We start from the raw sequence: 12,061 nt of genomic DNA on the forward strand, positions 1-12,061 counted from the left end.
TCCGTGGCTGTCTGTGGCTGCTTCCCCACGAGTGCGAGCACTCACTCCTCCATGTGAGTGATGTCCCTGGGGACTGGTGGCCCCCACCCGTTCGCCTCTGCATGAACCTCATCGTCGATAGCTTCTTCTGTAAAAGGTGACAGGACAACATAGCATGAGATCATTGTGGGATATCATTGCTAGGTACTGTCACAGACACTGATACAACACATAACCGACAGATGTAATCATGATTATTATGATTATTATCATTCTTTACCTAAAGACGTATACCATGACTGCAGGTTTTGAGTAAAACATTCCAGGTCAAAGTGCAAGACCTCACATCTGCTGATAGTCACTCATGACTGCTACAAATCAAATTATATAGATACATAAGTACATGTAAATCAATGTAATACTTACTCTTGCGGATCCCACAAGATCATTCCATTGTTTGCGGCATTGGTTGCCCTCACGCACCTCGTTAGTCGCCAACGAGACCACCTCTGCTATCTTGGTCCATATCCTCAGGTAGGCCTTTGGGTGGGCTTCCCACGTCCTCCCTGTGTCAAATCACCCCAGCTTGATTCGACCTCCTGCAGGAGGGAGGCATTTGCCTTGTCCAAGAACCTCCTGGCTTTTTTGCGACCTCCAATGTGCCCCTCTCCCACCTCACTGCTCTCTCCAGCGTCAGTCTCCACACCGTGCTGTGATGCCTCCTCCTCTGCCTCCATTATAGGGGCAAATTCGGTCAAATATGTGGCTGGTAACAGCTACTTTTTGTTTGCCTACTTGCTGTGAAGCTCTAAAGTTTCCCTCCTTCCTCCCAAAGCAGCTCACCACACCCAGCCACACCTTCAGTCCCTCTGAGCTCCCTCGCTCTCTGTCTCCTCTTCTGCGCATGTCATGGTGAACCTTGACCTCCTGAATTGTGGGCATCGAGCATTGCCATGCCGTTGCTAAGGACGGCCACACTTTACGGCAGAAGGTCAAAAAAATTTAACGCTACCGCCCATTTGATATCACTCATGGTAACGCCCATTTTCAAAAATGTAAACAGGGTGTTTTGAGAATGGGTGAGAAGCCGGCAATCTGAAAACCCATCTTTACCGCCCACGCCGGAAATAACGCCCATTTTTGGGCGATAAGCTCAAAAGTGGAGGTTCTAGCCCCTAGAATTTCTGTTTGCCTGATGTAAAATGTGTACTCTTTTCCCATAGGGGCTTCCCCCACATACCTAAGTCCACAGCTCTGAGCCACAAATTGGCAAGAACCAAGGCATATAGACTCCCAACTGTGAACAGAGATACTGCTGGAATTTAAGCAGCTAAATACACAGTTACCAGCAAAGCACTGGAATGTGTTGTGCTGGTTATTTATCCAGGATCATCCTATCCATTGTGATACTGGCTTTCAGGGTTATCTAGAGCTAAGTGGTGAGAACATCCATACCACACCATGCCATGACCGAACCACTGAGGGAAGGTATGAGCAGAATTTATGTTGAGTTGTTTTCAGGAAGTTATATCTTGAGCAGAATACTGAAAATCAATTTGTAATTTGTAATAACATCTTTGTTGTTCAATAACACCTAAGAGGAGATGTTTTGCTAAGTTCAGCACTCGCGCATTGCCCAACATCAAGCCATGCTCGGAGGGAGCATGTGTTAGAGAATTAAGTCTGTTATATTGTAGTCCTATCTCTGAGCTGCATTCCCTTCAAGTGCAGCTCAATACTGGGAGCATTGGAATACTGAATTCACCTCGTACTCTTGTCATGGAAAAGTGATCATTGCGTGACTTTTCATTTCTTTGGCAGCATGCAGTGTCATGTAAATCGTATGTATGTGACATTCTTATTGAAGAAGTAGTATGGCTTTTATTCTTACCCAGTAAAAGAGGCATTTAAATATATTTTATTTTAGTGCTTTTGATTGCATAACTACAACATGAAATGGAAAAGCCCAGTAAAACTACAAATAAGGAAATAAAAAGTCCGAATCATGCAGTATACAGCAGAATGGCAATATTGCAATAATAAACTTAACGTAAATACAAGCTGGTAACAGTCAAGCTTTAGGCAATCAACAGGAACATTGAAATATAATTTAGACTAAGTTTAAAAAGTATTGCGATGAGAGTTTCAACAAGGATTAGGCCACGAATTTCCATATGAAACCTCTTCACGGCTAAAATGGCTGGGGATGGGGCAGTACCACATGTCATGCAATTTACCCTAGGAAGGACCTTGTGTGTGATGTTAAATGCTTCATAATGGGAAATGAATATTGTGTGATAGACAAGTGGATTTCAAGCCTAAAAATTAGAAGAAAATGTGAAAATAATAATATGGAGATGGGGAGAAGGAATAAATACAACCAGGGCAGTGCTTGAGGCAGACACAGTACAGTGAGATGGGGGGCGGGGGGGGGGGGGGGAAAGGAAAGTAGACGGAACATTAAGCATCATCAAGACAATGAAAACAGTGTTACTAGTGCAGCTCATCCCTTCCCTTCCTTTTTCACAATAAAGGGAGACCTTAATTCCTACACTGAATTCCTACACTTCAAAAAGTACTTCATTGGCTGTAAAGCCCTTTGGGACGTTCGATGGTCCTGAAAGGCGCTATATAAATGCAAGTCTATTTTTTTCCACGCTGGCCATCATTGTTCTAGAATAAATCGGTACTAGGTAGTGAATAAAAGGGTGTGAGTTCCATCCTGATAAAATTATGAAGATGATGAGCAGTGGAAGAAAACAAATGGATGCTTCATTTAATTTATGGCACATCTACATAAATTCTTAATGCCAATGTGAAGAGGGTGTCCAGTGTTGCTAGGGAATCAGCTATGGCAGTAGTTGATTTAAAGGATATAGATTAAGTGACTTGAATCTTTACTATTTGTCATTTCTTGACTGGTTTTGAACATTTTCTTCTGTTGGCACACAGCTTCTTTGTGCCAATTGTTCAAGGTTTTTCCCCCAGCATCATTATTGGCACCAATGGGTTCCCTAATGGGACTCCTCCTAACCAAGGTTTTGGGAGAAGAAGAGGACCTACAGAGAGATGCCAGGCAGATCAGGGTGCACAAAAGATACTCTGTGCCCACCTACCGAGACCCTCACATCCATATCTGAAGACAGATTGACCTCATTTGGGCAGACATTTAGTGCATGCAGAGGCTCCTGTTCCAAAAGGAAGCTAAACAGCTGAAACTACATATGTAAATGACTCTGCATAATACTGGCTGCTTCCTTGGAAGCTCACCAATTGCAGTATGTCATGCTTGGTGGCACTGCATGAAAGAAAGTATGTCTGGGTGATCAACGGGCAATGTACCCAGATTGGGCACACCTGCCAAGATGCTACCAACCATATCTGCAGGCCCTGTCAATAACAATGGGGAACTATCTATGCAGGGTCCAGGTTAGTAGGGAGCCAGATGTGAAGCTATGCCATCTGCTGCAATGACACTAGAAGCTACTATGTTCAGTACCAGTAATGGTCAGCTGTGGCCTGAATCTCAGCTCCATCTCAAGACACACTGCACTACAGTCTTGTGTCAGCTGTTGCTCAGTGGGTCGCACTCTCGGCTCTGAGTCAGAAGGTTGTGGGTTCAAGTCCCACATCAGTGAGCTGAGCACAAAAAAATCTAGGCTGACACTCCAGTGCAGTGCTGAGGGAGCGCTGCACTGTCGGAGATGCCGTCTTTCGGATGAGACATTAAACCGTCTTGTCTTGCAAGTGGACATAACAGATCCCATGGCACTATTTCGAAGAAGAGCAGGGGTGTTATCCCCGGTGTCCTAACCAATATTTATCCCTCAATCAACATCACAAAAAAAATAGATTATCTGGTCATTATCACATTGCTGTTTGTGGGAACTTGCTTCTACGCAAATTGACTACCTCGCTTCCCATATTACAACAGTGACTACACTCCAAAAATACTTCATTGGCTGTAAAGCACTTTGAAACGTCCGGTGGTCATGAAAGGCACTATATAAATGCAAGTCTTTCTTTAATCACTGGTGCTGTGGGTTGACATCAGCGTCCATGTTCTTCAAAAGCATCTCATGCAGCACCACATGCACTTCAGTAGCCAAAAAATGGGGGTCGGGTTACTACATCACTGTTACTACTGCAGACTCATGCCTGCACCTTGGGTTTCCTTTCCCTTCATTTTATTTGTCACTTCTTAGTCACCTGCCCTTTCAGCCCTGGCATAGGCCGCTAATGGGCTGAGATGCCTTCTGAGCCTTTTTAAAGCTTTCCTTAAAGAATAGTTCTCCTTCAGACCATGACTCAGGTTATAAAACAACAGTTACATGTATTTAACATTAAACAGGCAGATAAATAACAATCAGTGCAAATAGTATTTACAGTAACTACAAATGTTATTCTTCTCAAAAAGTCAAAACAGCAAAGGTGCTTATTCTGTGCTAACCCCCAACATAAAATCAATCCTCAAAACATAAAATCACTCCATACTCTTCTCTGTTCTACCAAAAATAGGTGGTCTATGTGATGGCAAAGGTTATGGGGTCAGAAGCTCAGAACAGGGTTGAGTAGGATGTCAAGGTTGCGAACAGTCTGAGTTAACTTGAGACAATGACCAGGGAGGGGAATGTTACCCACGTTCCTGATATAATTAATCTTATACCTGTTTTGTAAATGTCATAATGCCCAATATACTGCAGCCTGTGGGAAGGAGAGCTGAGGATTAGAAATATATAAAAGATCACCACATAAAAGGACATTTTATGTTCGGCACATTCCAAGGTCTCGAATATCTAAAGGGGCATGAATATTGATAGTCAGTGGTTCAGTTGCTACATCAAAAAGCAGAGGTAAAAAGGGACATACTTGCCAAGTGTCTCAGATCAGGTCAAATGAAGAAAAAACAATTCCTTGAGAGACAATTTTAAAATAGAGGTGCCACCTGCAATTTTAAAGTGACAAGTCTTCAGTTTCAAGGCCAAAGGGTGCAGACGTGACCGGATCTGGCACACAACTGGTTTAACCATCCATCAACATCATTCTCCAGATCTGACTGAACTGCATCAAGTGCTATCGGGCTCACACTTCTCCGTCAAAAGATTGCCCATATTTCGCTCAACTCTCTGTTGGAATCTCTCCAATTAAGTTTCTACCCATATAACAGCACTGAAATGAGGCACAAATGTTATCCTCTGCAACATTGGTACATTTTCCCTCCTCGTCCTCCTTAGCTGTAGCCTTTGTCATGGTCAACCACACCCACCATCTCCCTCCAATGCCTCTTCTCTGTTATCCAGCTCAGTGGAACTGCTCTTTGTTGGTTCCACTCTTACCTATCAAATCATAGCCAGAGCATCTTCAGTATTGGCCTTTAAATTAAGTCAGCACAGAGGCAGTGAAGGGGTCGAGAGAGTTGTTGGAGAGGTAGAACTGGGTGCTACATATGAGGGATCTGACCCCATGTCTTTGTATAATAAGGCCAAGGAGTAGCATATTGATTTATATAGCACCTTTCATGACCTCAGCCACTTTACAGCCAATGAAGTACTTTTGAAGTGTAGTCGTTGTTGTAATGTAGGAAACTGGGCAGCCAATTTTCACACAGCAAGGTTCCACAAACAGCAATGTGATAATGACTAAATAATCTGTTTTTGTGGTGTTTTCCTCCCACCCCACACCTAAGGAACTATATTTGCCCCCCTCCTCTTTCAAATCAACATGCTGCCCCTTGGCCTCATTATACAAAGACATGGGGTCAGATCCCTCATATGTGGCACCCAGTTCTACCTCTCCAACAACTCTCTCGACCCCTTCACTGCCTCTGTGCTGTCTGGCTGCTTGTCAGCCATACAGTCTTGGATGAGCTGCAATTTCATCACAAACCAATTCCACCCCCTCCACTGCCACTGTCACAAGATGAACCGGACTGTTGGCAACCTCAGAGTCTTATTGAATCTTAAAATGAGCTTCCAACCCCATAGTCTCTATCACAAAGACTGCCTACTTCCATCTCTCTAATATTTCCCACCTCTGATTCAGCACATCTAAGACAGTTAACTTCAGATTTGAATATTCCATTACTCTCCAGGTCGGCTTCCTATTGTTAACCCTCCGTAAACGTTAACTCAGGAAACTCTGCTCCCTGCTGCCTGTTTCCTATCCTGCACCAAGTCGCACTCATCTATCATCCTTGTCCTTGCTGTCCTATATTGGCTCCTGGTCCTCCAATATAAAATTCTCACCCTTGTGTTTAAATAATTTCACAGCCTTCTCCCAATCTCCCAAACCTTCTCCAAACATACAACTGCCCCCCCCTCCACCCCCCTCAAGAATTCTCTGTACCTCTGACTCTGGCCTCTTGTGCATCCCCCCTCCCTTTGTTCCACCGCTGACAATTGTGCCTCAAGATCCAGAATTTCCTCCCGAAACCTCTCCATCCCTCTCCTTTAAGACCCTCCTCAAAACCCATCTTTTTGAGCAAACCCTTGGTCACAGCACTTAATATCTCCTTCTTTAGCTCGCATCCATTTTTGCCTGATTATGCCTTTGTGAAATGCTACGGCACATTTTTCTATGTTAAAGGCATTATATAAATGCAAGTTTTGTTGTTGTTAAGCAACTTAAGCCAGGAATTTCCTCAGAGCTGCTCTTGTTCCGCCACCGTAAATTTGCTGGAAATGCAGCGGAAACACCATTTTTGTGCATGAGTGCAGTTCTGAGGAAATTGTGTTCCTTGGTTCTGGTTGTAAAGTGTCTAGTTAAAAAGATTCAGTTGGTTTACATACAAAAATAGGTGAAATGAGTATTCTAATTCCTTTGGATTTGTTTGTTTCGTTTTAGGTCAATGTGTATTTCGTGTTCTGTTATTGAGCAAAGAACAGACGTTTGATTCACTGAGATTAATGAACTGCAACAAAAACACCAGTAACTATTGGCTGGTGCAGGGAGAGAGTGGTCGCTCCATCAAAGCTACAATTTCAACTAAAGATGAAGGATCTGTCTGCAGTGGCATGGATGTGGCGACATATAATACTTGGTTCCCAGACTCTAAACAAACTGTTAGTAAGTACGTGTCATTCAGAGAAACTTTGCAATAGATGAATTTGAAAATAGTTGTGTATTCTTTGTTTTGCAGACTATGATATTTATCCCATATATCATGGTTGTCTATTTTAATATAAAACTAAATGATTACTGTACAATTAATTTTAAAAACTCTCAGTTTTAAGAAAGCTTCCATTTTAAAAAAAACTCCCCATTCTAACTAGATATTCTATTAAAGTCTATGGCCATAGCTATTCTACCCCAAGAATTCCAGCCAACATGTTGGGCCTAGTATAGCTATATTGTGAACCAACTGAAGGCTGTAAAGAACTCACAGAGCTAACGTAATCAGTCTCAGAGGAGATTTATTACCTCCAATTGATAGTTATTCTTCCCCTTCAAGGAAATTAAAAAAAAAAAAATGTAAGTCACCTTCCACCCAATAAAGGCCTCTGTTTTCCCCACTAGAGCAGCACCACACCGCACTGTTCCCAGGGTATTTGGGGTGGGAACCTCTGTTGTGCTTCAACAGAGGCAGCCCACCTGTCCCGATTTATTAAAATGATCCCATCATCACAATTTGGGACGTGATGAATGTTTTGAGATGAAGTCGGTCAAAAGGACTGAGAAACCAAAGGCAAAAAACAAAAAGGGGCCACTGAATATAAAAGGGCTGCAGGAGGGGTCAAAACTAAAAATCATGGTTTAAAAACTAGTATTAAAACACTCTACCTAAACGCACGCAGCATTCGAAATAAAGTAAATGAGTTGACGGCACAAATCATTACAAATAGGTATGATTTGGTGGCCATTACAGAAACATGGTTGCAGGGTGGCCAAGACTGGGAATTAAACATACAGGGGTATCTGATGATTCGGAAAGATAGACAAGAAGGGAAAGGAGGTGGGGTAGCTCTGTTAATAAAGAATGATATCAGGGCAGTTGTGAGAGACGATATTGGCTCTAATGAACAAAATGTTGAATCATTGTGGGTGGAGATTAGAGATAGTAAGGGGAAAAAGTCACTGGTGGGCGTAGTTTATAGGCCCCCAAATAATAACTTCACAGTGGGGCGGGCAATAATCAAGGGAATAATGGAGGCATGTGAAAAAGGAACGGCAGTAATCATGGGAGATTTTAACCTACATATCGATTGGTCAACTCAAATCGCACGGGGTAGCCTGGAGGAGGAATTCATAGAATGCATGCGGGATTGTTTCTTAGAACAGTATGTTACAGAACCTACAAGGGAGCAAGCTATCTTAGATCTGGTCCTGTGTAATGAGACAGGAAAAATAAACGATCTCCTAGTAAAATATCTTCTCGGAATGAGTGATCACAGTATGGTTGAATTTGTAATACAGATTGAGGGTGAGGAAGTTGTGTCAGAAACGAGCATACTATGCTTACACAAAGGGGACTACAGTGGGATGAGGCCAGAGTTGGCTAAAGTAGACTGGAAACACAGACTAAACGGTGGCACAATTGAGGAACAGTGGAGAACTTTTAAGGAGCTCTTTCATAGTGCGCAACAAAAATATATTCCAGTGAAAAAGAAGGGTGGTAAGAGAAGGGATAACCAGCTGTGGATAACCAAGGAAATAAAGGAGAGTATCAAATCAAAGACCAATGCATATAAGGTGGCCAAGATTAGTGGGAAACTAGAAGATTGGGAAAATTTTAAACAACAGCAAAGAATGACTAAAAAAGCAATAAAGAAAGGAAAGCTAGATTACGAAGGTAAACTTGCGCAAAACATAAAAACAGATAGCTAAAGCTTTTACAGATATATAAAATGGAAAAGAGTGAATAAAGTAAATGTTGGTCCCTTAGAAGATGAGAAGGGAGATTTAATAATGGGAAATGTGGAAATGGCTGAGACCTTAAACAATTATTTTGCTTCGGTCTTCACAGTGGAAGACACAAAAACCATACCAAAAATTGCTGGTCATAGGAATGTGGGAAGGGAGGACCTTGAGACAATCACTATCACTAGGTGGGTAGTGCTGGACAGGCTAATGGGACTCAAGGTAGACAAGTCCCCTGGTCCTGATGAAATGTATCCCAGGGTATTAAAAGAGATGGCAGAAGTTATAGCAGATGCATTCGTTATAATCTACCAAAATTCTCTGGACTCTGGGGAGGTACCAGCGGATTGGAAAGCAGCTAATGTAACACCTCTGTTTAAAAAAGGGGGCAGACAAAAGGCAGGTAACTATAGGCCGGTTAGTTTAACATTTGTAGTGGGGAAAATGCTTGAAACTATCATTAAGGAAGAAATAGCGGGACATCTAGATAGGAATAGTGCAAGCAAGCAGACGCAGCATGGATTCATGAAGGGGAAATCATGTTTAACTAATTTACTGGAATTCTTTGAGGATATAATGAGCATGGTGGATAGAGGTGTACCGATGGATGTGGTGTATTTAGATTTCCAAAAGGCATTCGATAAGGTGCCACACAAAAGGTTACTGCAGAAGATAGAGGTATGCGGAGTCAGAGGAAATGTATTAGCATGGATAGAGAATTGGCTGGCGAACAGAAAGCAGAGAGTCGGGAAAATTGGATCCTTTTCGGGTTGGAAATCGGTGGTTAGTGGTGTGCCACAGGGATCGGTGCTGGGACCACAACTGTTTACAATATACATAGATGACCTGGAAGAGGGGACAGAGTGTAGTGTAACAAAATTTGCAGATGACACAAAGATTAGTGGGAAAGCAGGTTGTGTAGAGGACACAGAGAGGCTGCAAAGAGATTTAGATAGGTTAAGTGAATGGGCTAAGGTTTGGCAGATGGAATACAATGTCGGAAATGTGTGAGGTCATCCACCTTGGGAAAAAAAACAGTAAAAGGTAATATTATTTGAATGGGGAGAAATTACAACATGCTGAGGTGCAGAGGGACCTGGAGGTCCTTGTGCATGAATCTCAAAAAGTTAGTTTGCAGGTGCAGCAGGTAATCAGGAAGGCGAATGGAATGTTGGCCTTCATTGTGAGAGGGATGGAGTACAAAAGCAGGGAGGTCCTGCTGCAACTGTATACAGTATTGGAAAGGCCGCATCTGGAGTACTGCGTGCAGTTTTGGTCACCTTACTTAAGGAAGGATATGCTAGCTTTGGAGGGGGTACAGAGACGATTCACTAGGCTGATTCCAGAGATGAGGGGGTTACCTTATGATGATAGATTGAGTAGACTGGGTCTTTACTCGTTGGAGTTCAGAAGGATGAGGGGCGATCTTATAGAAACATTTAAAATAATGAAAGGGATAGACAAGATAGAGGCAGAGAGGTTGTTTCCACTGGTCGGGGAGACTAGAACTAGGGGGCACAGCCTCAAAATACGGGGGAGCCAATTTAAAACCGAGTTGAGAAGGAATTTATTTTCCAAGAGGGTTGTGAATCTGTGGAATTCTCTGCCCAAGGAAGCAGTTGAGGCTAGCTCATTGAATGTATTCAAGTCACAGATAGATAGATTTTTAACCAATAAGGGTAGTAAGGGTTACGGGGAGCGGGCGGGTAAGTGGAGCTGAGTCCACGGCCAGATCAGCCATGATCTTGTTGAATGGCGGAGCAGGCTCGAGGGGCTAGATGGCCTACCCCTGTTCCTAATTCTTGTGTTCTTGTGAAAAGTCCTGTCCCACCACATATCCGGTAATGCAGCGGGAATGCCAAAAATTTGACTTGTTTGGATTTACACCTCTAAAGGAAAAAAACTTTATTATTACAGAAAATTTATTCTACCATCTGTGCTGAGATTTCAGAGAATATATGATATACCCGCCACATGTGCAGGGAGGACCAGGCTGTAAAATCTGTACACTAAGTCATGTGTCTGTTGTGTGCCACGATGCGGCAGCTCAGTGTTTATGACGTGCGCTGTGCTGGAATAGTTGGAGCCTCCCATTCCTGACAAGCAAGAGACTCATCCAGCCTCCAAAATGACGACAGCCCAGATTTTGCTGGAACGGGGCATCTTACAGTGTGCCCCATTAATTATTCTCTTCGCCCTTCAGCTCAAAAGTCTTTCCCTACAAGATGGTGGAAATGTGAGCTGGTAATGCGCAGTGAAGGCATCTGGGACCTTGGTGAATGATGAGACCAACATACTCTCTCCTTAACCAATGAGATTTAAGGATTGAGAAAGAAAGAGAGGAACAATGGAGAAGGAAATGGGATTAATTAAAGTCAAACCAGGTACAGAAAAAGAAATAAAGAGAGGGAACGTAAAATTGGATTAAGAGAGCGAAAAAAGACAGAAAGGAAAGTAAAAAAAAAAATTAGATTTAAAATTTACAAAAATCTCCAACAGCAATTTACTCCCTGTAGGAATGAGACTCCACAGTTTAAATTATTCCCTTTCTAGGCTGGAGAGGTTGAGTGGCATTGCAGGGACATGAATGTCCTCCTTAAAAAGATACTTAAAAAGATAGCAGCCCTAACTTTCTGTGACAAGTTTAATCGGCAATTAATGCGCAAATGCAGTAATTTCATGAAACTCACAGGGAGGCTGAGGGCGAGTTGCCAATTTCGCGAGGCTAACAGCAGAGCAACTGGTGCAATTGTACATGTTTTTGAAGCTTCGCTATACTTGGCTAAAGTTTGAATAGTCTACAGAGAGTGGTCTGGCAGGTACTGAAGTACTTTACCGTTCATTTAAAAGCTTGTGCTGAAACAAGTTGCTTCCAGACATGGGTAGCCTGGTAGGCCTTCCACTGGAAATTGAGCATGATTGGAGAATGAAGAGAGGCCACGCAGAGCAGAACAAGCTGCTAGAAGAGAGAAGAGGAGGAGGAGGAGGAGGAGGAGAAAGGCTCTCAGCAGGATTCCATATCTGCCCAGGGTCTTTAGGGAGCAATTCTCTTACTTCAACTTTGATGAGGACCAATATATGAGACATCTTTGATTCATAAAAGAGGTCATGACTGAAATTTGACAATGGCTACAGCCACAGCTGCAACCTCAAAGTAGGACAAGGAATGTATTTGATATGGCTGTCATGGTTGAATAGCTGCTAGTGTGCGTGAGCTGTGAGTTAT

General features: G+C 42.8%; 1 protein-coding gene across 1 annotated transcript in view; it reads left to right on the plus strand.

Annotated features, from left to right (window-relative positions):
* LOC139276111 (suppressor of tumorigenicity 14 protein homolog) overlaps nucleotides 1-12,061 on the plus strand; it is a 100,493-nt gene that overhangs the window by 53,194 nt on the left and 35,238 nt on the right. Inside the window, exon 7 of the mRNA XM_070893616.1 lies at nucleotides 6,823-7,048. Within this exon, the coding sequence (XP_070749717.1) occupies nucleotides 6,823-7,048 (226 nt within the window). The remainder of the gene's footprint in view (nucleotides 1-6,822; nucleotides 7,049-12,061) is intronic.

Source organism: Pristiophorus japonicus, chromosome 11 (assembly GCF_044704955.1).
Source record: "Pristiophorus japonicus isolate sPriJap1 chromosome 11, sPriJap1.hap1, whole genome shotgun sequence".
NCBI lineage: Eukaryota > Metazoa > Chordata > Chondrichthyes > Pristiophoridae > Pristiophorus > Pristiophorus japonicus.